Source organism: Calonectris borealis, chromosome 6 (genome assembly GCF_964195595.1).
Source record: "Calonectris borealis chromosome 6, bCalBor7.hap1.2, whole genome shotgun sequence".
In the NCBI taxonomy this organism is placed as follows: Eukaryota; Metazoa; Chordata; class Aves; order Procellariiformes; family Procellariidae; genus Calonectris; species Calonectris borealis.
In genome coordinates, this window is record NC_134317.1 from 7,322,810 (window position 1) to 7,348,967 (window position 26,158).

Genomic DNA, 26,158 nt, shown 5'->3' on the forward strand with positions numbered 1-26,158 from the left:
TTCACCTGATTTGCCCCACAAATTCCCCAATCTGCCCCAAACGACATCTGCCATTACCACATCACATGCTCCAGGGGGTTAAAATGCAACAGAAGAGCTCAATCCCCCAAATTCTCTCAAGAATTCACGTCTGCACGGAGCTGCTCAGTTCTGCAGACCGATTTCCACTTGATTTTCTCAAATATCGTTACTAAGTACCTATTACCAAGATGCCCTCCCAGAGTATAAGGAATAAAATAAGCCAGCCGCGAAGGCTCGCGGTCAGCAAGGGCAGAGGCTGGGGAAGCCCACATATTCCTATCCCACAGCGGTGGTTGGGAGCGCTGCCCTCTCACGTCATACCTCCCCTGAGGACGTGCTGATCTACTTCACCCTGAGTTAAACAAATGCTGAAGTAGATGGCCTTCAACAAGCCTATTACATTTTAATAGGTCAGTTAGATTCCCTCATATTGCGTACCTCTAGTTCAGGCGTTTCTTTTGCCAACACAAAGACCAGGATAAAAACAAAGATACAGAAAGTTAATATCCGAGAGACAGTAGAAAAGAGATAACTCGAAGAAATTTCAATCACCTTCGGGCACATATCAAAGAAAACAAATATATTGCAGGACTGAAACTTCAGTGTACTGTCAAGAAGGAACAATAGTACTGATGTTCGAATTGACCAGAAAAGTGGTAAAAAGTCACATTTGCTACAAGCCTTCACAACCAAGATCCAAATTTGACATTACAAAATACCCTACTTGGGGAAAACTCTGTCAAATATCAGAATATATTATTCCAAACTTTCCTTATTTCACATAGCCAATATCAGCGATCCTTTAATAAATGATGCACGCACCAGGCAAAACCAGCGGCTGCTAGGAAAAAAATTGACTTTAGAAAAATCTTTGTTAGAAGGTGACAGTTTTTTCATTACTATCTATTGCTATCAAAGCATAGAGATGGCTTTTTCTTGTGTAGTAATTTTATTCCAGTGGAATTCCAATTTTTTGGATGAAGTTTCACTTGATTTATTATAATATAAAGAAAATGGAATCTTCTCCTGAGACTTTTGAGAAGCAAATCAATGACAATACTGTTAACGAAAGGGGAGAAGGGGTGTTTCCAACAGAAAAATCCTCGGAAGTATTACTGCTGCAATCATCAGACTGGTTTAGAAAGTGCTAAACACACTGCTCAGTATTTTTAATATTTCTGAACATATTTAGAAACAGTGCCAACAGAAAAGAGCACTACTGGACGCGTAAAGCAAATGTAATATTGACCATTTCACAGTTACCTGATGTATTCCCGCAAGTGCAAGCACTTCATACGTATCCCCGTCACTTCCAGTTACTCTACTGTCACTTTAGTGCACCCATTTGAAAGAAAGATGCTGGGAATTTTGAAAGATAGTTTGAGCCAAGGTTATTCATTTATTCTGAAATTGAAAACTTATGTCTAAAACCTCTACTGCAGACAGTAACATAAATGGAGTAACATAAATATACAAATTCAGATTCAACGAATATGACATCAGGATTCCTTTTGCACCTTTGTGGCATGTCACATTTAACAAATCTTGTGCCTGAAGATTTATAGTAAGCCACACTGATGAGCTCTGCCATTTAGGATGCTAATATTCATGTTGAGTATTAGTGCTTAATTATTCAAAGAAACCCGACTCAATAATTTCCAATAAGAAGTGCTTTCTAACTAATGCAGAACAAGGGAAAATGCTTTTACCAAGCTCCTCTGAAGGAAATTCCCCAGGCAGTCCAAACCTTAGCAGTCTGACAATGAACAAGATCTGCTGTAAATCAAATTCTGCATTCCTTTCAACATCTCCCTTTTTCCTTTCACCAACAGTTGGTTTTGGTTATTTGTTGGGGTTTTTTTATTTGGGGGGGGGGGTGGGGGGGGGTGGGGACGATGTTCCAAAGAACTGACAGAGTCCTTTAATATTTCATTGACTTAAGCAGGATCAGCATTTCAACCCTGAACCATCCATTTCTTCAGCTAGGTAAAATAAATATCGTACTGTAAGAATAAATGACTGGTCTTTATCCTTCCAGTTAATGTCTCTGGAATTTCTCAGAATTTGGTATTCCACTTGACTGAGATAACTATGGACAAGGAAGAGGTTATTCTGGTAAAGACTGGGAGAATAACATCTCTAATGTTTTCCCGACAACTAATAGTATAAAAGCTTTTTAACAAACTTGCTGATTTTTGGTCATCCTTCAAGGCTTCCCATTTAAAGTATCTATTTAAAGTTCTCCTTAAGGCCATTTTCCAGAGAACCTGGATCTTATCCTGCTCAGCTTGGATAAATTTTTAACAATTTCCCTGTGAACCACAGCAGCTTTGGCATGAATTATCTTTGGATTTGTAAACAGCATAACCATGACAAGGAAGAAATTAAAATTTTATAAAAGCAAAATTAATTCAGTACTGAATGGGACTGCCTGCAACATGGAGAGGTGAACAAGAGGGACAAGAAAGCGTTACATATAAAACAGCAAACAGAAAAGGAGACTAAACGGGACTTAAATGTCTTAAGAACATTAAGACACTTAGGAACAGGATGTTTCAATTAAATTGAAAATCAAGAAACTAAAATAGTTTACTCACTCCAGGGTTAACCCATGGAACTGAGGTATGCCAGACACAGGCAGAGGCCAAAATGTTAGGAAGAACATGAAAAAAATCAGATCTTTTTATAAGTAGTTACAGTGACAGTTACATGAAATCATATAAAATATTAAGGATTATAAACCCTCGTGTTTCAGGTTCTAAGTTAACGAAACACAGTTTTAGGATGAAATGGCTCCTGTATTTCTGATAAGGAGCACATGAGGCTGTGTGATCGGGTCTACTTACAACCCACCCGTGGCCACAGAAAAGACTTCTGTTGTAGTTTATAACATCCTCTCCACACACCATGAAGTATGACCACCCAGGCCTACTGTTCAAATAATAAAAATTTCTCAGATTTCTACGAAAAGTCTAAATCAACTGTTCATAACTGGGATTTTAAATTGCTGTAAGCTGGTGCTAAAAACAAGTCATAGTTGGAAGGGCCTGTCTCCAGTTTGAGGGAGAGATTGCTCTTCATTATGTTTCTCATTATGTCTTTCATCCTCCTGAGTAAGTCTCAGCACAGTTTGGTTCTCCTTGGACCTCTTTCATCTGCTATACTCTGTTTAATGACAATCCATCCTTTAAAAAAGGACCCCAAAACAACTTTCACCAACGATAGTTGCTTAGATCATACAGACTACACACTAGATGAAAGAAATCTTAGGAGGACCAAAGAGAGCTGAACTTAATCAGCAGGATGAAAGACAAAATGAAAATCTATCTACCCTTACATTTAAAAAGGAGTTTCCTTCAGATAAGATGATCTTGACTGTCTCTGTGTACCTGTTAAATATGGTATGAGTACTGTCAGATCATTTGGGACTTTTATGATTGAGATGCTCCAGCAATTCCTGTAAATTGTACACGTTCGGATGGTGCTGCCTTTGACTTTGAGGTGATGGGGCCATTTACTATTGATCTAAAACCTTCTTTCCCCCCTTCTTCCCTCCTTCCTCCTAATCAAGGCAGAAATACATAGCCTGGAAAGCTTTGATGTTCCTCTGCTTTACTTCTCATTATTTTGATCTTTTAACAACCCCTCTATTGGTACATCCTTGTAGTATACATTTCCAGTGTTTATGCCTTCTGGCTTCAAAGGACTCGATCAAGACTTCCCCCCCCATCCCCCCGCCCCAGAAAACAAATGCTGTGTGTGGTGCTAAGATGCTGATATTCGTTTTGTTTATCAGATAGGAACAGTATATAGTTAAGCCAGAAAACCTGCTTATTTCCTTCTACAGAGTGGAATATACTGTCCTGTTTTTGAAGGAAATCAAACATATGTAATTTATCTGATGCAGTCTTCATCATCTTTATTTTACGGAAAGTCTAAGATTGCTGAGTTGCCTTTGGATAAAATGTTGCGCTGTAGATTGCTGTGGGGACAAATTCTCTAAGAGTCTCTTCAATTTTTATGTTGTTGGCATAAGGCTACAGTGACAGAAATGAGTTGGAGTCTCTCTTGTTATTAGTTAGCATCTATAAAGTAATGTCATGCCAATTCTCCTACCACCTATGAAATACTCTTACAGCAGCTACACCTGAGGTGGAAGCCGGGCCAGACCAAGACTGAAATATAGTCGCACTGTTTTAAGCGTCTTGTGATGCCTGCTGACATCTCCCATGAAAAAAGGAGGGTAGTCCACCATCACTCCTTTGTGAACAACCTGTCACTGGAAAATCGGTATCAATCTTTCTTCCCTTTGTCCCATCAACTAAGACCCAAGGAAAGAAAAATCGGTCTACGGGAACACATTACCTGGAGATCAGTGGGATGTAATACAATACGAGGACAAATCTCCATTCCCCAAAACAGTACCCAGCTGCAGACTCCATGCATACATTTACAGAGACAACTCTGCCACACCGCCAGGGTTTAAGAAATTGGCCTAGGATGATTTTTATACAAACAGGTGATTTTATTTCTCATAAATTAAACTGCAGGAATTTCAAAGGCAGCCATGAAATGCTCAGAAAGCTTGATCCATCACATCTCAAATAGCCTTATCTGCCCCTTCCCCTCTCCTCCTGCTCCCCGTCAATTCTAATGTTCCAAAACTGAAATAAATCCCACAGAAAATCTGTCTGGGAGAGAATTTCTTCCTCATTCCACTAGTGCAGGAAAGGTTAAGAATGCATACATGCATACATGACATTAGTATTGTATTTTGTCTCCTCCTCCTTGTTTTTCCCTTGTTTTCCCCTTTGTGAAACATTGTCACACATTTTTGCATGAAACTAATCTACTATCAAATCCACAATTAAACCCAGGCTTTGGGAAATAATTTAAAGATCAAAGCCTACAGGTAAACTGATAGAAATTAAATACAAACAATCCAGACTCATGTAATAAAACATCCACACTGCAGTGATAAATCTCTCAAATTACAAACTCCTGTGCGCAGATATACAAAGTTCACCAAGACTGAAGATAAGTTTTAAATGTAAAATCAAGGGTAAACTTCCATTAAGTTCAACAGATTTTAATTTGTTCACTGATATTCGCCAGAGCTTAGACTCCTAAATACCTTATTTGTTTCTGTTAAAGAAATCTGGGTATTTTGAAAAAAGATTCCTAATCTGTTCTAAATTTGTTGGCAAACCAGGAAGTCGAATTACTCACGAGAAAGTTTTGATGTTTTTATTTGACCTTAATAGTTTGTCATTATTTACAGTGGCAGAAAGTGTTATGGAATAAAAATAAAAGGGAGGATTACTTGCTAAAAATATTCTATTTTGGGAAGCAGAAGAATAAATTTCAGGAACTTGGAGATCAGAAGAAAAATGTAAAATACATGATTTTATGGTGTACATTTTTTTACAACAGTATAACGCTGCTAACGCATAGTCCGTAACTCTTAATTCCAGACTTTCCTCTTCAATACCACCGCCCATCTTTCTACATAGTGTGAATGCTGCACATTTTTTTTTTTTAATGAAAATTTCACTTTTCTGATTTCAGAGCATGCTCAAATCTATCCAACTTGTATGTTTGGTCCACCCTTCGAAGTACTCACAATTTGCAAATACCCAGGTGTGTTATAGATGTACTCTCTATTTCATTATACACACTGTCAGTGAAAATACTGAAGACAGCCAAGAGTATGTGTGCCCCACAGGAAGCCATCTGAAACAGCCTTCCTGGCTGACAGCAAACAACTGGTAACAGAGCTGTGACTGCATTTTTTCAACAAGTTGCACAACCACCTCATCCTGCATTTCTCTACGTCATACTTTCTTATTGCATATGGGAGACTGTCATGTCGGACTGGACTCAATGTCTTCCTAAAGTCAAGGGAATATTATTTGTACCGCTTTCCACTTACCTTATTGCCTAACTTCCAGCCTGCTGCCTCGCCAAGGAAAGAAATCAGATTATCAAGAACAAATAATAGTAAATCAATTCTGGTTTCATTGTTTCTTATCACCTTATTACTCTCCATGTGTTTGTAAGCTAAAAATTGCATTATCCGTGACAAGAAAATAACAATACAGATAACATGTACTTTATGAATTTGCAATATGATGTAGAGCGGCTACATCGGTAAAGAGTCAGTAAAGCCCTGGGCAGACATGGCTGATAACAGACTGAGGTTCTCCATCCTGGAAAGATCAGCCCCAGATCCTCACTCCCCATCCTAGACCGACTTCGCTTCATAAACTTTCCTTTCAAACGTACCACAAGCAAGACTCAGCACCTGTCCCTACCCTGGTAATTATTTTTCCCTCAACTATTTGCTACCAATGCCACCAGCTGCCAGGCAGGTCTCTTCCAATGACGCTGGCTGGGACCACTCAAGTTCAGCTCGCTGTGCTCCTACTTGTGTCCCCACAACCACCCATTACCAGTGGGTCCCTAGACCAGCATCATCAGAAAAAACACTGACAAATCTAATGAACACCCAGCATCACTCAGAATAAGGCTCAAGGTGCCAGTGTCCTACCAGGCAAAGCTGATATTAGAGGGAGCTACTGATGACAGGTAAGCTGCTATCAGCCGGACAGATTTATACACAGGACTGTACCGCAAAGCACTGCTCATAAAATATCACCATCTAACCGAAGCAGTCCGTGTCTTCCCCACATTTACCATCATAAATGTATTCATTGTAAACTTTAGGTTATCACATTGCCTCTAGCCTGTAAATTATAACAGGATTCTAATATCTACCTCCTGAAATTGGTAATTCTGTGCAAACGCATTCTGCAACTCAAATTACAATGAATGCATCTGTTAGTTTAGCTAATCAGCAGTTATATTAACTACCTACAAAACAGGGAATAAGAACTGTTGGGTGACTATCTTATGAGCAAAAAAGATGGTAACACTGATGCTTTTTTGATGGCACGTCTCATTATAAATAGGTTACCATAACATAATTTCAGCAGAAACAACAGTAATGTATATGGCCATTACTGTGTTACAGATTGATAATACACTAGATAATACAGTTAAAGGACGCCTGTTTGAAATATTTTTGTAGATGCAATGTTAACAGGCAATACCGAAATTCATCCTTTCATCTTGCTTAGTATGGAACACATGCTAACTTAGTCACTAATTTATTACAAATTATGTTTGTCATCACAGTTTTGCCTATATTTTATATAGGATTTTATTGGAACTATCACTGCATTTAGACACACTCAGAAAACTTAGATAGCAGACTGTAACAATTTTTGTTCTTGTAATGATAAGTTTTTGATCTGCATCGCAGACAGGACTGGTTTTAGACTGAAATATCCCTATAGCTATCAGGAAGCTCCAGAGCAAGAGCCAGAAACCTGCAATGAAGGAGACAGGAATCTTAAATTGCTTCAGTCCGGTGCTGCCTGCATTCTACTTTTTCACTGTCAATTCATACATCAACTTTTCAACTGAAACGGATTATGTTTAACACCAACCATCTTAGCAAAGTCCACATGGTGTGAATTTACAACCCGGTTAAAGAAGGAAGGAAATAGATCATACATGGGCTGATAGAAGAGCATACCAAAAGAAATATTCTACGGAGATGCACAATGAAGCTATCCAGTATCGATCCACCCCGTGACCTCAGGTAAGCCAGGGAGAGTGCACTTCTCCAAAGAAGAGGAGTAGTTTCTCATTACTGCACTGAAGGGTTTGTGGTTGTCTTCCTGAACATAAATCAATAAATTATTCTCTAAGAATATTTGCTGCTCCGTGTCACAGTATTTCCGTATTCTTGTGATGGGGAGCTACAGCTCTGAGACGGACTTACTGTCTCGTTAATGGGGGGAGATATGGTCAAATCCCCCAAATGAATCACAGTTAAGAAGTGGCAGGAGCAGGAGAAATAAGACATGACATGTTCCATTGCTGCAGCTTCTCCTTGCTTTTGGAAAGTAACTACTTTTTTCATAACCATGTTGTCAGTGTATTTCCAAGACTGGTTTTTAAAGCGGAGTCTCATTACATCAGTCTGGTCTTTAATACATGTCTATTTACTTTATCAATGGCTTTTGAAGCAGCTTTCAAAGACACTTGCTTAAAACAAGCTTTCCATCCACTAATTAAACCTTAACAATCCCTTGTAACGAGCAACACATTTTTTCCCCAAAAATGTCAGTGTCTAAGGTGGCTGCTCATGTCAGCACTGAAGAGAGAGGTCATTTCTGAAGGATCCTCCATCACAAACATCAGAGAACAGTAAAGTCACTGAAGGGCATCCGAAGCAGAAGCAATTTTCTCACAGTCTTGACACCTTCTAGTAAATTAGTCACTTGTCGAGGAAAATGACAGCTATATAGCAATAGAAAAGCTTGTAAAGCTCTTCATTTACTGTTAGAAATGTTGTCTATGTCACTGTCAAGCAACAGTAACATCCCCACCCTGTTTTACTCTCCAGTGCCCCATCTTAGGGGCTTTTTGCAAATCATGCCTTAATGAAGTTTAAACAACAACTATATTTCTTAGTTCTAAACGCTACTTTTCTCTTATCTGCATGATTGTTTTCTGAATAAGTTAGTCCACTGAAGCTGATATACAAAATGAAAGGCTGTTGTAATCAGTCTAATACCATTCCAAGATAAAGCCATGGAAACTGCCGCTTCAGACAGCTGTCATCTCTTTGGCTACTCTGCTTATTATTAACAGACAAATTCTGGTATCTTCTGCATGTTACATAGAACGTTTATGTGCAATTTCAGGGAAAACACTCATGGAACAAGATCTGTAACTATCTATCAGAATCTAGCCTAGAGAAAGAATGGAGCTCGAAAGTCATTTCAGACTTAATTTTCCCTCTGCACAGTCATCATCCTAAATAGGTACACATAAACATACGCTTTCTTTCTTTAGAAATAATTTATATTAATTCAATGCTCTTATATAATTGGCTAGACACAACAGTCACTGAAAACTGAAATCCTCTTATTTACATGACAGCCAGGATATGGACAGCAAAAGAAAAAAATTCTAAAAATGGATGCTCTAAGGAACAGCAAGACTGATTATCTTCGGTGGTAAAAGGGTAATTGCTGTTACATGGTAAAAAAGAAACTGGGCAAATTCATATAAATACTCTTTGGAGAATAAGCACTTACTGGCTACAGACGCTGACACATTATGCAAGCCAATTACTCTGTGGAGTGGTGGTGATAGCTTGAATGCAAACGTGTTTGTAGGATGCCTGAATATTGCAGGAAAGCGTCTATCTATAACACCTGGCGTTCTTCCACTGATGGCACAGATTGCCCTGAAAAAACCCACAGACTCACAGAATCATACAATATAATTTAGAATGGAAGGGACCTCTGAAGATCCAATGCTTGCTCTAAGCAGGACTGACCTCAAAGTTAGAAAAGGCTGCTCAAGACCTTCTTCAGTTGAGTTTGCAGTATCTCCAAGGAATCTACCGTCTCTCGGGGCAATCTGGGAATTTCCCTCACTACAGCCTACGACTGTTATCTTCTGTTATTTCACTGTGCACCTCTGGGAAGAGAGTGGCTCCACCTCCTCTGTGAACCTCACTCCCATGAGACACTTCTCCAGGCTGAACAAACCAAATCCCCAGCCTCACTTCACATGTTATTTGAAAAAGATCTCCAAAGACCCCCTTCATGGTGAAGAATGAGAGGATCAGAAGTCCTCCAGTGTCGAGGTCTACAAGCTGAAGAGACCCAGCAAGGCGCGTAAGCAAACGCCACCCTTGGCTAAATGGCTACTCCCTGACAACATGGTGACACAGCACCTCTTCACACACGTGAGCTGCTCTTGAAGAGACCACGTAGCAGCAAGGTGAGGTATTAACAACAGCTTTATGAAAGTTTCCCTTACTAAACACTTCTATAGGTAAGAAAATCTAGCAGCTTGTTTTTCAGATGCAATAAGGTCAGAGTTACAGCCTGGTTTCAGCTGCCTTCTGCATGGACATCACTCCCCTTGTTTGTAGGAAACAACTTGAAAATATTCTTCCATGGGTTTCATCTGAGAATTCATTTTCCTGAAACCCCACTCATCCTCAATAATACCTAGCAGATTGGTTCTATCACTACATGTAATTATGAAAACCACAACTGTTACAAAAACCACAGTTAATTACAAAAAGTGAAAGTGGCACTGAAACAGATTTTGTTTAAACCTGACAGGCTATGGGATGCCTTTCCCATGATTACACCAGAACAGCACATAACCTATGTAATTGTTGGAGGATTCTCCACAGAGCAAAAGTAAGCGTGATACTCTTCTATTATACTTCAAATTCTGTCAGAGTAAGATTAATACAAAGCTCATGCACCTACTAGAGCAAAAAGATTACCTTCCCCTCACATGGAGATTGAGGAGTACATTTTAGGGCATCTCAAATTACAGAGCTCTCTTTGAAAACCTTGTGGAAAGGCTTGTGGTCAAAACCTAGTTAAAGATATTTACTCCTTTGAGCTTTAGTTTAAAACACATTTCTTCTTTCAGATACAGCCCACATACTGTCAGGGCTTTTCTTTCTTTCCCTTTGTTTCCACATTATGTAAGAAATCCACTTCATCTTTAAAGAATAGTTTCTACCCTTGTGAAGGAGTAAATTATTATGTCAAGTTTCTTCAGCTAACATACCTGTATAGTAATTTTTTTCCCAATAAAAATAACCTTTTGTTAAAGGTTTCATTAGATTTCCCAGCAGACTGATAACAGCCAAATCTCCAGCCCTCTGCAGGAACCACTACAGACCCTGGTCACATACTCTGAACAGTGAAATTCTTCTCAACACTTTTGTTCAGACAAGGGGATCACTGTATTTTCCAAGTGCTTAATCACGCCAAGGGCAGGAGCCCAAAGCCTGTACCCACGCTGAACTTCTCTAATAGTCTTAATGAAAATCAGGCCTCAGGCAAATTATTAGTAAAATTTAAAATCATGAGGAAATTATCCCTTTCGTTTTTAGCACCAAGAATGGATTACTTCATAGACGTCTATAGATAGATAGTTTTTTTTAAAGCCCACGTGCTTCATCTTTAGGCAGAGGAGCAGGTTATTGTAAAGATAACTCAATGCTGAGCATATATCCCCTCCTATACTCCAAGCACATACTATCACGTTACTGGTACTTTAACGTCCAGCACAGCAGCAAAACTGTACAATGGCTCCACTTCCCAAAACACTTTATTTTAAGTGCTTCAGTCACTTAGTTTCCAAATTAGCTACTGTAAAAGAGTAAAGACCCTACGGAAATGTCACCCTCCAACACCCTAAATATTTGGAGGCTGGATGGAGAAAGCTTACCCCTTGACTGCAAACCGTGTCCACACGCCTCACTATGTGCCGGCACACCCTGTCTCACCGAATCCGGCACCAGCACACAGTGACTCCATCGGTGGGTCTTCCACCTGCGAGAAGAAACGCTTAACAATTCAGTGATTAAAACTGGAAAACAGTTAACACGTCCAGGCAAAAAATTCAGTTACAAATGATGATATATTGTGGAGACTTAAGGAAACAGAGTCAAAAAGCTGTAATTACTCCTGAAATAAGCACTGCGAACTGAAATCCAGATGCAAGGTTCACCTTCCAGAAAGCCATATCATCCTCCAACCATGTCTCCCTTTCTCATTTTCGTAGGGCATGGTTCAAAGTCACAAAAAACACACAGGAAACATCTTCAGCGGGCTTTGAAATCAGGCTCTCCTCCTGCAAGCCCGTTCTCACCCAACCGATGCTTTCTATGCCCGTTCTCACCTAAACTGCTTTCTATGCTAGGATGTGTGCCAGCCAAGAACACGAGAAAGCAGCCATGCGGTGCGGAGCCAGGCAGAGCTGGGTGGTGTGACTCCTGCCGTGGCACCACCTTCAGCTCCCCGCTCTGCTCTGAGGCCATGGCCGCCAGGATGTGCGGGCTGAAGGTTTATATGCAAAGATATAATGCTTTTCTATTTACTAATATTGTATAACAGATGGGTCACAGAATTTTAATGAAGAGCGGTGAGTAACTGCCCTATTGTACTATTTGTCTAATCAGAATTTTTTAAAGTGCATATTATTCACTGGAGAGAGAGCATCAGGGGAAAAGACGAGAGTTTCTGCAATAAGCATACAATTATGATTAAGGCAGTTGAGTGCTTGTGGTCCCAAAATAGCTTACATTGATTTTTAGATACACTGAGGGGGGAGTTCCCAGTAATAGCTTCCTTAAACACATCGAACCCTGAGGTTACCATTTCTAGGAGCTGTGTCTATTGGTTCTTGTTCTGATGATGCCAGATCTACTGAAATCTCCAATTTGAGCTCTACTTCTACACAGTTTGCAAGGTTTGTTGTTCAAACATTGTTATTTGTTTGTAACTCTGCATTTTCCAGTTTTATGTCATTTTCTGGTGAAAATTATGCAGGACAATCGAGTCATTTCTAGAGAAGTAGAAACCCACTAGCAAAAGACTGATTCCAAGCTAACACTTTTTACCTATACACTGGACAGATGGGAATATCTTCACATTCTCTTTCCTCATACAAGGTGTCCGGGCATGCCTGTCCCCCACTGGCAGCATCCTGAATGATAATCCTATACCGGGACTGCTTAACTGCAGTGGCATTGCCTGTAAAATAAAGAAGAAAATTGCCTTCCAGACACAGTTGGCAATCCGAGTTAGTGATCTAGATGTCTTGGTTAAAAACATGCTTTGCATTTCATTTATATTTTGAAATCATGAGTGCTCTGGCACTACCCAAAGAAGGGGAATGTATGTTGGATCAAAAACTGCCATTACTTGCTTTAAAATTACCAGTAGTTCAGCAGAACAGCACCTGTAAGGTTGATACATCAACAGCCTCAGAGATGCATCCAAAAATGTCTATTTAACAGAACAATATATCAGACAAGAAAGAGAGCATGAGCAAATACTTAAACACCTGAACAGGAGAAAAGAATAAAAAACAAAAAACCGAACATCATTGTTTCTGAAAACATTCTGGTGGTCTCAGGCTGCTACCAGTAGCCCATCTTTATGGGTCTAGGAACTTCCTGACAGGAAAACCACTGCAACCAACAGAGGCTAACTCTCTACTTAACCTGAGCCGATGCAAGATCAATCCACCTGGAAATGCAGTTCACAAAATCTACAGGACAGAATGCAGCATGAAAGACAAGGATAAGACTTATCTATATACTCTATAGCTCAAGCAAACGCAATCCTTGGCTGCGTAAGTGGTAAGTATAAACTGAGAGCTGGTTTAAGCACCGTCTATGGCATTCGGGTACTGTATTCACACTTCAAAACCAGATGCTAGAAAACTGAAAAGGCATCTCAACAGAACTCCATAAAGGATTCCAGACCAATCAAAAGTCTTTTAACAGTGGACTTCATCAGATTTGTCCAAGAGAGGAAAGTGGTGTGTAAATTAGCCCACTTACACGAGTGTTATTTTTCCAGCTCAAGATAAGGCCAAAGCTGCAGTAGCAAGATCACAGCGCATTAGAGTAGAGGGAAAAGTTACGAAAAGTCACACCATGAACACAAAGTACAAGTACAGATCCAATTAAAATGGTTGGCTATAAAAATATCAAGTTATAAAAGCCTTCACTCGCACACGTGCTATCACTGTGAGATCACCGCAAAGGGACTTTGGACCTGACAGGAGGTCGCTCACCCCAGCTGCTACCCTGAGGCAGGATCAGTGCACCCAGGGCAATCCCTCTCCTGCTTCTTTATCAGCCACGACCCGAGGAGCTCTACAGCTTCCTACAGTCTCCTTTCAATTGCCTGATTCAGCACTTGTAAAGGCTCACAGAGAGTCTTTTCTTAAAATCTAACCCAAATCATCGCTCCTGTAAATTAAGCTAAACCTGATTTATCTCTGTCCACTAGACATAAAAAATATTTTTTCCCTGTTGTCTGATGCACAGCCTTTATGAAATTTTAATGGCTTGTATCCACTCCAAGTCTTCCCCTCCCTAAATTAAGAAAACCCAGTTCTTCATAGGTCCTATTGAATCATCTCTCATTACTCACTTTCTTACAACACGGCACACAAGGAATCCCACCTGCAGCCTCACCAGTGCACAGTACACAGTGGACAGTAACACCTTTGGTGTTTTACATACAACATGCCCATGAGTTTGACAAGCCCAATATGAGTTTTAGCATTTCAAATCGTCAACTTTCATTCATTGTGTATCTCCAGAAGTGCCTGAGAGAATACTGAGGTCTTTACTTCCCATTCTGTCATTGTGCAATTGATTTTTCCTTCCCAAGTCATATCTTGAGAAATTTCTCAGTGATTTCAATATGACTTAATATATTGTCTATTGTGTTTGCTACCTCTTTCAGCCCTGCACCATCCACTGATGTTATTATTCAAGCACGCAAGCTGTTCAGACAAATATCACGTAGAATTGGGACAAGAAGAGTTTTCTGTAGGACTCTCTTTGGCTCCTGTTCCAGTTTGATCGTGAATAGTGGACATCTATCAGCCGAAGCAGCTTTGCAGAGAAGGACGTGGGAGTCCTGATGGACAAGTTGACCATGAGGCAGCAACGTGCTCTTGCAGCACAGAAGGGCCACAGCATCCTGGGCTGCATTAGGAAAAGCATCACCAGCAGGTCGAGGGAGGTGATCCTTTCCCTCTCATCGGCACTGGTGAGACATCTGGGTGCCACGTCCAGTTCTGGGCTCCCCAGGAGAAGGAGGATATGGGCATACTGGAGTGAGTCCAGTGAACAGCCACAAAGACTATTTAGGGACTGGAGCATTTGACGCACAAGAAGAGACCGGGAAAGCTGGGACTCTTCAGCCTGGAGAGGAGAAGGCTCACAGGATCTTATCAATGTGTATCAATACCTGATAGCAGGGAGTAAAGGAGACAGAGACAGACTCTTTTCACAGTGATATCCACTGTGAGATTTTTCAAGCACTGAGTACCCATTTAACAGTGATTTAATTCAAGTCACTGTCCCTCAGCTTCCTGATAAAAGTTTAATGTGTCAAAAATCTACCACTTCCCTTAATTAGAGCAGCCATGCTGTCAAAAAAAGGAGATTAAATTTATTGGGCACTATTTGTTCTCAATATCCATACTGGCCAGTTTATCAGAATATGATTCTTGAAATGTTTACATCTTGAGTAATAACTTGTTCTTGTGTTGTAATCTACAATTTCCTTGCCCTTTTTTTTTTTTTGGGGGGGGGGGGGGGCAAGGGGAAGGGTGTTGGTTCGGTTTGTCTTGGTATGACTGAATTTTAGTCAGTTAGTTCCCTAGGACCTAGCAATTTCTTACCCAGAGGATAGTCACTAGGTGCTCTGGCATTACTTTATTACTTCCTTCTCTATTCACACAGCCCTACTGACATGGGAACATCTCATTTATTGAAATACTTATTCTTTAGCCCATCCCTCTCCTGCCTGCAGACAGGAAACAGCAGCAGCAAGTGCACATTCCCCATGTTGTGTTTCTCTCGTTTCTCAGTAAGTAATGGACAAATATTTCATTCAGCTTCCCCTTATTTCTAATCCATTTATGTAATTCTTGTTATCTAATATCTTCCTATTGCTTAATTTGCATTCTTGATTTCTATACTACATGTTTAAATTCACCTTCAGTTACATGCTTGTTTCTAATTTCTGTGAAACAATTTGACAATCAAAAAGGAAACAAGGTTCTGAACAACTCTGATGATGAGAAAAGTTAAAACCAGGGCTATGCTAGCTGTGTTTGGTGTTTTCTCTTCGTGGTTTGAAGCTTGAACATGCAAGTCTTATACAGACCTACACACACCTTGTTCCCCTGTGCTACTGGCTTGCTCTTATAGTAGTTCCAGGATAGAAAGTAGAGTCCAGTTGGGCGTCAGCCCTTCATACAGTCTTTCTTGGAAGCTTCCAGGTCTTCTACACGCCCATCTGCATAGAACATGTACCCAAGAGGTGTAGCTATCAATTCTCTGAGTTTGTTGAAGTCTGTCTTTTTTTTTTTTTTAAATGTCTTGCTGATATTGCCATCCTTCCCTTCTAAGAATCGTGAGCTCTATCACTTTGTGATGATTTTCATTCAAATTATCTACCACCATTAGAATCTTAGCCATTTCCTTCCTATTAATCAGTACCAAATCTAAATGAGCTTCCCACAGTAATTTTCTTCACCTCAAGAAACTAAATTATCCTCAACATTTATTGCACATTACTCAAACCCCATTTTCAAAATTGAATTTCCTCACTGGCTTTTCTACAGCATTCCTTACAAATGTTAATGAACGTAATTTTTATATCTCATTTAAAATTGCTATAGTCTGATTTTCCAGAGCATTAGCATTATGTAGGGCTGTCCTTTTAAAGCCGAACTTCAGCTGATTTCGAGCATGGCTATGACTGCTTGCCCTCCTGAAAAAAACAAGCCTCAGGATCTCAAGAGAATCTTAACTTCTGTGTCCTTGACTTTGCAACTCAGATAATGCTGTTTGAGAATTTTGGGGGTGCCTTACCTCTGCTTCCACTCCTACCTCCCTGTCCCATCAGTCTCCTCTCTTTATAAGACTAATACGACTCCTTCTATCCATCCACTCTTCTCATTCCTCCCTTGCTCTTGTATCTTTGCTTCCTCTTCATTCGTCCCCCATGGCTTCCCCGGTACCCTGCCCAGGGCTGGGAAAGGTGGATCACCGTTGTCGGATGAGGGACAAAATCCTTGCTCACTACCGTAAAGTCTGCTATATCTTGATAGAATAGTTAGTCCAGCTTTTATAGAATAGGATAGAATGGGATATTTCAGTTGGAAGGGACCTACAACGATCATCTAGTCCAACTGCCTGACCAGTTCAGGGCTGACCAAAAGTTAAAGCATGTTACTGAGGGAATTGTCCAAATACCTCTTAAACACTGACAGGCATTTATGGAAAACTTCATACCCTTTGCTCCTGACCAGACGGAAAGGCAGAGTCTGGTCAACACAAGACTCTGAACACACAAATAAGGACAGATTCTCCGAGATTTTAGTCACCAAAATCAGAGCTGTCATCAGTATTTTTGTGCAGATAAGAGCTTTTGAAGGGATAAGTCTTTAACTTTGACCAAGTCTGGTTGAGTGTTTGTTTATGAAAACTGGAAGTGGCAGATCCTTGACAGACACTGTCTGACACACGGTAGAGGTCACTGGAATTTCTTATCGTGGCACACCATGTATTTTATTCACTTTACCTCATCTCATTTCAAATCTAATTTAAGGCATGGGGAAATAAATTGGACAGTTACTACCTGACATTTCACATAAACTTGTTTAGAGAATTAAACAATAGTGAAATTTCTAACCTTACCCCTAGACAACCATTGCCCAGAAGAGGACAGATACTTATAGGTACCATCTCTACTTATAGGTACCATCTCTACTTATAGGTACCATCTCTTTTCAGGAGGGAGATGAAAAATGGTATTTATTGTTAGGTGCTTGCTTTTTTTAATCTCCCCGTTTTAAATCTATGCTGACAGACCAGACAGCACATCATCCATTGCTGAAAGCAGGTACCTCCCCAGGACACCTTCACGACCAGGTACGGAGGTGACAGGGGAAAATCTACATGCTGCTCATTCAAACCATTTCATATCCTGAAACCTCCATATTAAGTCTTTGATTCTTGTTTCGATTCATCCTCAAAGACCCATCAAAACCGATATATTATAGGAGACTGCAGTAGACAGTTGTCACCTTTAAGTACCTGAAATGGCAGAGAATCAATAACTTGCAACAACCTCCCTGCTCCTGCCTCACCAACAGGTGCTTGGGTTCAGTTGCACTTCTTTTGTGAATTATGTTGTCAGTCCATCTGTTATTGCCCTAAGTTCACCGCTGTCTACACTTCTGAGGTATGAGATAATCCTTCGCCAGGAGACAGCCTGTTGTCTGATGACATTTAAATGTAGGGAAAATGTCAGCCTTTTTATTGTTAGATAGTAAAGTTGGATGCATTTTCTCAGATAAACCACAAACAGCTTAACTGGTAAACCTGATTTAGTGATTGCATGTTTGTCTAAGCTCTGGTCTTATGCCGGTACACATTTAATTTTAAACCTGCCAGGCAATACCTGTTTCTGCTTGATCTGCTTAGTAATTCACCATCTGTATGTTGTTTTCATTAAATACAACTTTTCTATAAAATAAACAAAACCCCTAAAAACTCGCATATGTATAGTGGATTTGAAATTTCATTACCGTGCTGAGGTTTTAATTGCACAATGCAAATTAAAAAAAAAAAATCTTGCAATGCAGCCATATCAATAACAGATCTACCAAAAAGCAAACTCCCCCACCTAAGAAGTTTTAATTTAGAATTATATTAAAATGATAACACTGCCAAGGAGGTTAAATAATTAATTTCTTCTCATTTTAATTGTAGACTATTATTTAATAAACAAAGTAATTTAGCAGGTAATTTATTCTACTTCTTCATAGGCAGCTCATTTAAAGTCTAAAAATAAATTCCTAATTAAAACAGGATTCACTGTTTTAGAAAGCAACTCATTTTCCTGTAAAATCTAACAAGGACTATGCTGAAAATCTTTGAAGGGCAAGGAAGCCACCAACAAAAATGAAATATTCTGATAACTGAGAAGCCTTTCATCTGAACAATTAATGAAACACAAATTTGTCACAAAAACCAACACTAGCTCATTATAAAGAAACTTTGTTAAACACCTAGTGTCCAAAAGCTAACCAACTAGATCAAAGAAATGTATGGTCCTTGAAAAACCACGAAGCACAGGGGTTATTTGCACAACCCTGTACATACATCTAGGTTGGTCAAGAGAAATAAATTTTATATAATGTAGCAATTCCATGTATAGCCATACAACGTTAGGGTCTTGGACTTCTGACTTTGAAGGCAGAAGCCCAGAAGGAATTTATTCCAGGTAAAGAGAACTTACATCTCCAAATCTGCTCACGAGGATCCCACACACCCCCAACAACATCAGTGTCAACAACACCCCAAGTCCAAAACTCATTCAGATGAATTATTAGACTGACGTGAACTACAACTACCGCATGTTTCCTAGGCCAATTCTCGTAATTTTTCCACAGATTTTGACCTCTTCTTAAAGGCTTACCAGGCTGACATGCTGTTGGGCAGCGAGTCCACTCACTGAAAGGCGTAACAACGCAGTCTTTCTTGCAGAGGAGGAGACACGGCCGCACGGTCTCAGGTCTGATGGACTCTGGACACCTATCGATCCAAACACAAAGACAAAATATAATAAAAAATTAAAACTACAGGGAAATGTTTTACTCCTAAGACTGTCACGGGGCTGTGAGCGTACTGCCATACCAAAGATATCACTTCTGCTCATAGCAAGCCTCATTTTGTGATTTTTTTTTAATTCATTTTTAACTGCTAAATGAAAAATATGTCATGCATATTCTAACAAAAGTTTCAGACACAGACAGTTAATATTTAAAAACTTAAAGAGTGGAAAAGGGATAATTTTCTGGGATCAGGCAGATCTTGCATTTCAAATGGGGGAGCAGAAAGGGAATTACTCTTTTTTCATTTTTTTTATTTAGAAAGATCACTCAAAAATACTTAGTAATGCATGCAACCCAAAATGACCCCATTTGAAAGAGGAACATGCCACTAAACCCTACCAGGAAAGAAATAAATCTTAAAGTCATGATTCTGTTACTGAGATAGTAATAAGATACTTAGAAGTATAATTTAAAAGAAAATAAATACAGAGAGACATGTCTTCTCATTAAAGTAGGATTATCCTAGAGGGCAGATTTCAGTTATCTAACAGAAGACGTTGAAATATTTTTCTGCAAAAATTTTAGTTTTATTTGGCTTTCTGTGCCTTGCACCTTCTTCAGAGACGGTGTAATTTTTCTTCACGAAATCAGGAAAATGCAGAATACAAAAAAATTCAGTATGCCAACACAAAAAGGTTATTTATTTACATAACGTATCCCATTTCTGAAGCCATATTAACACAGACTTTCACCACAGCAGTTCCAAACCCAACATTACTATGTAAAATATAATATAGCCACAGCCAGTGCCCACGGCGGGGAGGGCTGTCCTCCCCTCCAGCACCAGATCAGTCCAGACCCTCCCAGGCAGTAACGAGGTAATTCTGAAACACGAAGGTTTTATTCTTTCCCTTAGAACTACCTTCCTAAAGACTTCAAGAGGTCTGAGTTTTTTGAGACGACTATCACCATGAAAACAATATGCAGCACAGCAGCAAACAATTTCAATAAGAAGCTCTTTTAAGGACCGCACAGTCCTTTCTGCTCCAGCCATTTCCATCACAGGAGGAACGTCGCAGCACTGAAGCTACCACATCAAAGCCAAGGAGAACCCCTTTCTGAAATCCTCGGTACACAAGTCTCTTCTTTTCACATGATTTTTCCACCACTGAAATTCTGTTTTCCCTTCACATACTTCACATGAATATTTGCTTACCCCCTTCAGTTCCATTTCCCCTTACACCATCTCAAAAGTGGAGGGGGCAAACACTATTTTAGACATTATATAGCTCTATAACCTATACGTTTAATTAGGTAAAGTTACAGCATATCAATGGATTCTATAAATAATATTTTATAAATGAATACTAGATTTCTTTCCTTTTATTTAATTAATCTCATTAACCTCAAGAATTTTAATTAACTACTGAAATCAACAGTCTGCTTATACGAACAGGATTGTTTTGAGAGCTACAATAAGAAATGAAACTCAGTTGTAAGTCTCTAGACTCATTAACAGTGCAAAAAATAATTAGCAATGTCTTGATTTTTTGATATTAGGGAAAACATCTGCGCTACTTATTTTCCTCATTTAGTAAAGCAAGGCAGAATTTGGAATATTTGTACTGCAGAATACATAATTTTGTCATGTCGGTATCACATTATAGAAGCTATATAAATCAACTGAACGATATAGATCACACATATGGTTCTGCCTAATTGTGGTGTAAATATAATGCAAACTCTATTTACTTTTTCTATTTTATTAGAGCATTGTTAATAATGTATTGATGAACATTATATTCAGATGTACTTTATATTTTCCTCACACCTGACCTTCAGGAAAAACATTTGCAGAAAACTGTAAATTAGAATAACAAAGGAGCTACAGCAAAAAATCTACACCACTGAAAACATACATTTTGCTTGGATTTACACAGAAAATTAAAAATGGGCTAGCTATTTATTTTTGTTACATATTAGTACACCTTTCATGGTAGTGATGGAGTAGTAGCTGGAGAATTAGGCCTGAAATGAAATTACTTTCAAAGCTACAGATTCCCTACGCTACGAGAAAATGCCTTCATACCTCATGTATTGTAACTACAAATAATCACTAATAACCTTTCTTTAAATACCTTTTAGGCGTGACCTGGCCAGAACTGCTCTTCCTGCAGAAGACTTTCCTTGTCTGTATACCCACTCCACAAGTGGCGTCTCCGCTCCAATTAACGGTCGCATTGAGCGCAGTTACCCGTGCGTCTTCAGAGCAGGAACTCCAGGGAGAAGCTTCCCAGAAGAAATGCACGCACGGGTGATCATTACAGGCACGGTGCTCCTGCAGGGCTCGGTCAGGAGGACAGGCTTTTCCACCTGAGAAGAGTCAAGAGAACACCATATTTTATCTTATTGCATGTGGCAAAAGGAAGACATGGAAAAATAAATAAAAATTTTAAGTTTGCTTAATATCTTTTTTTCTTCCCCATTTTAAAAAAAATAAATAAATAAAGCTTAAATAAAGCTGTTGACCTTTATGGCTGCAATAACAACCTTCTAAAATATTGTTTCCCCATTAAACTAGCCTTGCATAAAATTGTATTCCAACGCATAATGGAAACAGAAATAGGCAAAGCATATTTCTGAGTTACCTTATTGATACTCCTACACGCAGCCAAGTTGATTCCATTTAAATGCCAGTATCACTCAGCAAACACGCAATTAGGTTTAAAGACAAATTAAGCATTATTTTTATGTTCATTCTCCTTGCTAATTTCCCAAGGAGGAACATCTCTTTCTAATATTTGGACTCTATTCACGCGTTGCCTTAAAGAGCTGAGCTGTAGAGGGTGCTGAACTGTACAGATGGAGGAATGTATCAAATGATACCCACACCTGTAAATCAAGGGGGGAAAACTTGAAAGATAGGTTTTGAATATGAAGCCTTTACTTTTCTGAAGCAGCACCTATCAAACTGGCGTCCAAAGATTTTGCTAAGCTACTTCACTTTGTCAACAATCTGTAATAAATCCACAAAGCACAGGAGTTCGAACAGCCTCCCCAGAAACTTTAACACTCTAGCCAGCAGCCTGAATTTATCCCGTAAAAGCAGCAGATGTTCATAGCTCAAAAGCTAAGGAGTAATGCAGTGAAACTGTAACAGTAAGCACTGTCTTTTTAGGAAGAAAGAAGTAAAAATTACTAAAATCAAACCAATTCTTTTCCAGGAGGGAGAATCTGGCAACGTGTGACATGGCAAAAGCGCTACAGGTTTTGAAAGGACTGAAGTGTTGGGGCCAGATACCACAAGGTTCAGAGCATCTTTACGCCCTACTAAAATCAACAGGAGAGGAAGGCATATTGCTCCTCGAAGGGATGCCTACCGCCTTGCAGGACCGAGCCTTCTCAGGTAAGGTATGACCCCAAACTGCCACAATCAAGAGCACTGAGAAACGCAAGAGGGATCGAAATTTCTTAGCACACCGATTTGGATAATCATGTCACATTACCGTTCATCTTTTCATGAAAATGGACTGTTCCACACAGTGTTCAGTCTCAGATGTTTAGTATGATGATGGAGTAGAAAATGCCCCAGGTAACTTACTTTCCTGAAGATTTCAACTTGGCAGGAAAAATGCAGACCAGTTATTGCTCTTGTGGGTTTAAGCACATGTTAAAAAAAAAAAAAAAAATTGGAAGCAAGCGGCTGGCAAAATGCCTGGTCCATTAGGAAAAAATAAAAAGAAAAAGAAAATTTTTTGAGAAAAACTCAAATTTTGAGCTTCCCAGAGAAAAATTAAGGTGTTTTTTTCAGGAATACCCATGGTAAGGAAGCTCTCCTAAACAAGGGAGAGTAATAACAAGGCAGTTTTAACTTAGGAACATAAGAAATGCCACTTGGTGCATCCAACCTAGCAGTCTGTCTGCACAACTGAAAGCAGGAGATGCTGTTTAGCAAAAGCACAAGAGCCTGGCCACTTTCTGCAGTTCATTGACAACTTTTGTACAAGGAAAGCAGGACGGCACGCCACTGCCTAGCCCTTTTACTAGGCATTTATGGACCTTTTATAGACCTGTTGTTCATCAGCTCCCTAATCCTTTTTAAACCTGCTGAGACTGCCTGCCTCCATACTCTCCTCTTGTACCAGGTTTCAGAAGTTCACTGCGTAAAGAAATACCTTTTAAAACCTGATTTAAACCAAGCCCCTCTAGTTTCATCAAGAGCCTCCTGGTTATCATATTCTTGGAGAATAGAACAAGAGCAACTTGGAGAAAAGGACCCAGGGTTTGAACTGAAGTCAGCCTGTGGGATGGCATCCAGAAGTCCTCAGACAGTAGAGCCACAGCTAACATTGCCTCAGTTGATAGAGGACAAATGAAATGTCACTTGCTCTATAGATGTTGGTGACTCAGCTGTGAGCTGAGTATGAAAGTGTCAGAGAAAGCAGGTAACGTAACACGGCCTTAGGACTGCAGTGATAACGGTATTAAATCCACTTCCACTCTCCACAAATTCAAATCAATATTTATCTGTATGCAGATGTGTGACTCTGCATAGCAAACCATTATACTCATTGCTAAAGATGTACAGAAAAAGTTGGGGCATTTGATTTTTCATAGTTAATTATTCCTTCCCGAGAAGCTTAAAGTATTCCCTTCAAAGCACATCAGTTTTAGTTTAGCGTGTTTCAGGTTGAGATGACTGAGCTTATGTACTTCCAGGATTCACTTCTTCAACACTTCATTTTCATAATTCCATGTTTATCTGTTATTTGCATTTTGTTACTTCCATGGAAAATATGAAGCCAACTGTATTTTTCATTTTAATTATTCTCTAGCTCGTAGACTTTTTTAGTAGTAGTTATTATCATTCAATCGACAATTATACAGCAGTTTTCATCCTGAAGGGTCCCAATTTTCTTTGCAAGTGCTTATAAGGATGTTTATGTGAATACAGACCATTCACATGACTAAGGGTTTGCAAGATCAAGTCCATACATTGCCCCAGAAACAGTGTGTGGCTTTAATGATAATTTACAAAGTAGCACTTAACAGAGCTTGTCCTAGACTAGATTTGCATCTAAAAGCATTTTGCTGCCGCATTAGCTGCACATAGTGCTGACAAGAGTAGATACTTTTTGTTGTGTCAACAAGTCTTTAGTCTGTCACACCGTTCACATTTTATGAATTTTTATGCACTTGATGTGATATCATTCAAATCCCATGTGATAAACCAACACATAAATGAATTATTGTATATGTAACTGTAGTTAGAAGACTACACTTCTGATACGAATAGTAAATAATTATGTCACTGATGTTGATGTGTAAAAATCCAGACACATGATGTGTCCATGAAGATCCAGAGAAAATTATATATATTCATCCAGAGCTATTTACTTATTCCAACAGAAAAACAAGAAGGTCAATACATTCTATGTCTGCATTAATAAGATAAGCAGGTCCTTTTCTATTTCCTCATTTTTCACAGCTCACTGTTCTTTTCTAAATCACTACTAATATGTTCCTATATAAAGACACTCGCATGATGAGTTTGTGGCATGCAGCAATTTCATTAGTATAGGATGTAGCCCTCCTGAAGTAAATTCACACCCAAACTGGCCCTCAATAGACAATAATTCGTAGGCTGAAGTAAATAATTTTGAACTGTGACAGAATTTCTCTAAGTGACATATGCATTAACTGAAGATATAAAGATATTTTAGTCGCTAGGCATGAAGTACAGACAAGTACTAAGTATTATTCCTCATTGCTATAGTATTGGGATTAGCTCTGATTTAAATACAGTTTGGCTGAGGAATGCAAGTCAACTCATTACACAAATAAAATGTTTGAACAAAAAACGAACAAAATCCAAAATATTTACCACTCACCCTCGGCTGGAAGGGCCAAGATGGACCTACTCCTGCTTTGACTGCCCTCAGCATTTTTACTGGAGCATGAGTGGGAACACGGGGACCACGGGGACCACTCGCTGATGACACAGTCTGTGGCACAAGGGATTTCACAAGCCGCAACCTCAGGACGGGGAAGATCTGAGCAGAGGTGATGTGGTACTTCTTCACCTGGAGCAAACAAAAACAAGACAGACATGGAAGAAGGTTCAACTTGGTTCAATATCCAAGGTCTGCATCAAACAGTCAAACGTCCGCCTGCCCATGGAGGAATATACTACAAAAGAGCACGTGGTAAGGCTTCAGGCTTGAAAGTAGAATACTTGAGCAACTGACTCAAGTATTTCTTCAGAAAAGCAAAAAAGAAAAAAATGTGTTTCAAGTTTTGTGTATGACCTCTTGGCTGCAGTCCACTTTATAAAGCAGGCAAGCACGAGGAATGAGATAACTCAATCAATAAAATGCTGTAAACATCAATTATCAACAGAACTGATAATAATTGCCCCATATTTTCCGGCAGTCTCCACCTACAGAACCTATTTTCCACAACACAAATTGTTCAGATCCCCACAGAAGACAGTATTCTTCTTCTTGTAGGCCAGAGAAGTGTCCAATAGGTGTTTTGGTCATTCTTCTGCAACCTCACCAGAACTAACCATGCACCATTTCTGACTCAGCTTCTCACCCAAAAACTAGAAGATACCAGCTAATGGATCTGTTGGACCACCCCCATCCAAGGAAGAAATATTTCCTACTGGAGACGAACCAAGGGACCTGGACCAAAGTTTACCCCCTGATGAGAAGCATTTTTCCAAAACCCCTTTTAACAAGATGGTAGGACATTGGGGGTGATTGGGAAAAACCTACCAACCAAAAGAACAGCTGGCAGAATGAGCGGCAAAACAAAGCATGTGAGAGGAATGTTGTGTGGAGTCCAACACATAGAA

At 39.5% G+C, this 26,158-nt stretch overlaps 1 protein-coding gene across 1 annotated transcript in view; it reads right to left on the reverse strand.

Annotated features, from left to right (window-relative positions):
* The window catches only part of THSD7B (thrombospondin type 1 domain containing 7B), a 271,437-nt gene that overhangs the window by 124,751 nt on the left and 120,528 nt on the right, over window positions 1-26,158 (reverse strand). The window contains exons 7-11 of the mRNA XM_075152722.1: window positions 25,191-25,382; window positions 21,438-21,672; window positions 19,164-19,279; window positions 12,542-12,674; window positions 11,368-11,471 (exon numbers count right to left, since the gene is read on the reverse strand). Of these exons, the coding sequence (XP_075008823.1) occupies window positions 11,368-11,471; window positions 12,542-12,674; window positions 19,164-19,279; window positions 21,438-21,672; window positions 25,191-25,382 (780 nt within the window). The remainder of the gene's footprint in view (window positions 1-11,367; window positions 11,472-12,541; window positions 12,675-19,163; window positions 19,280-21,437; window positions 21,673-25,190; window positions 25,383-26,158) is intronic.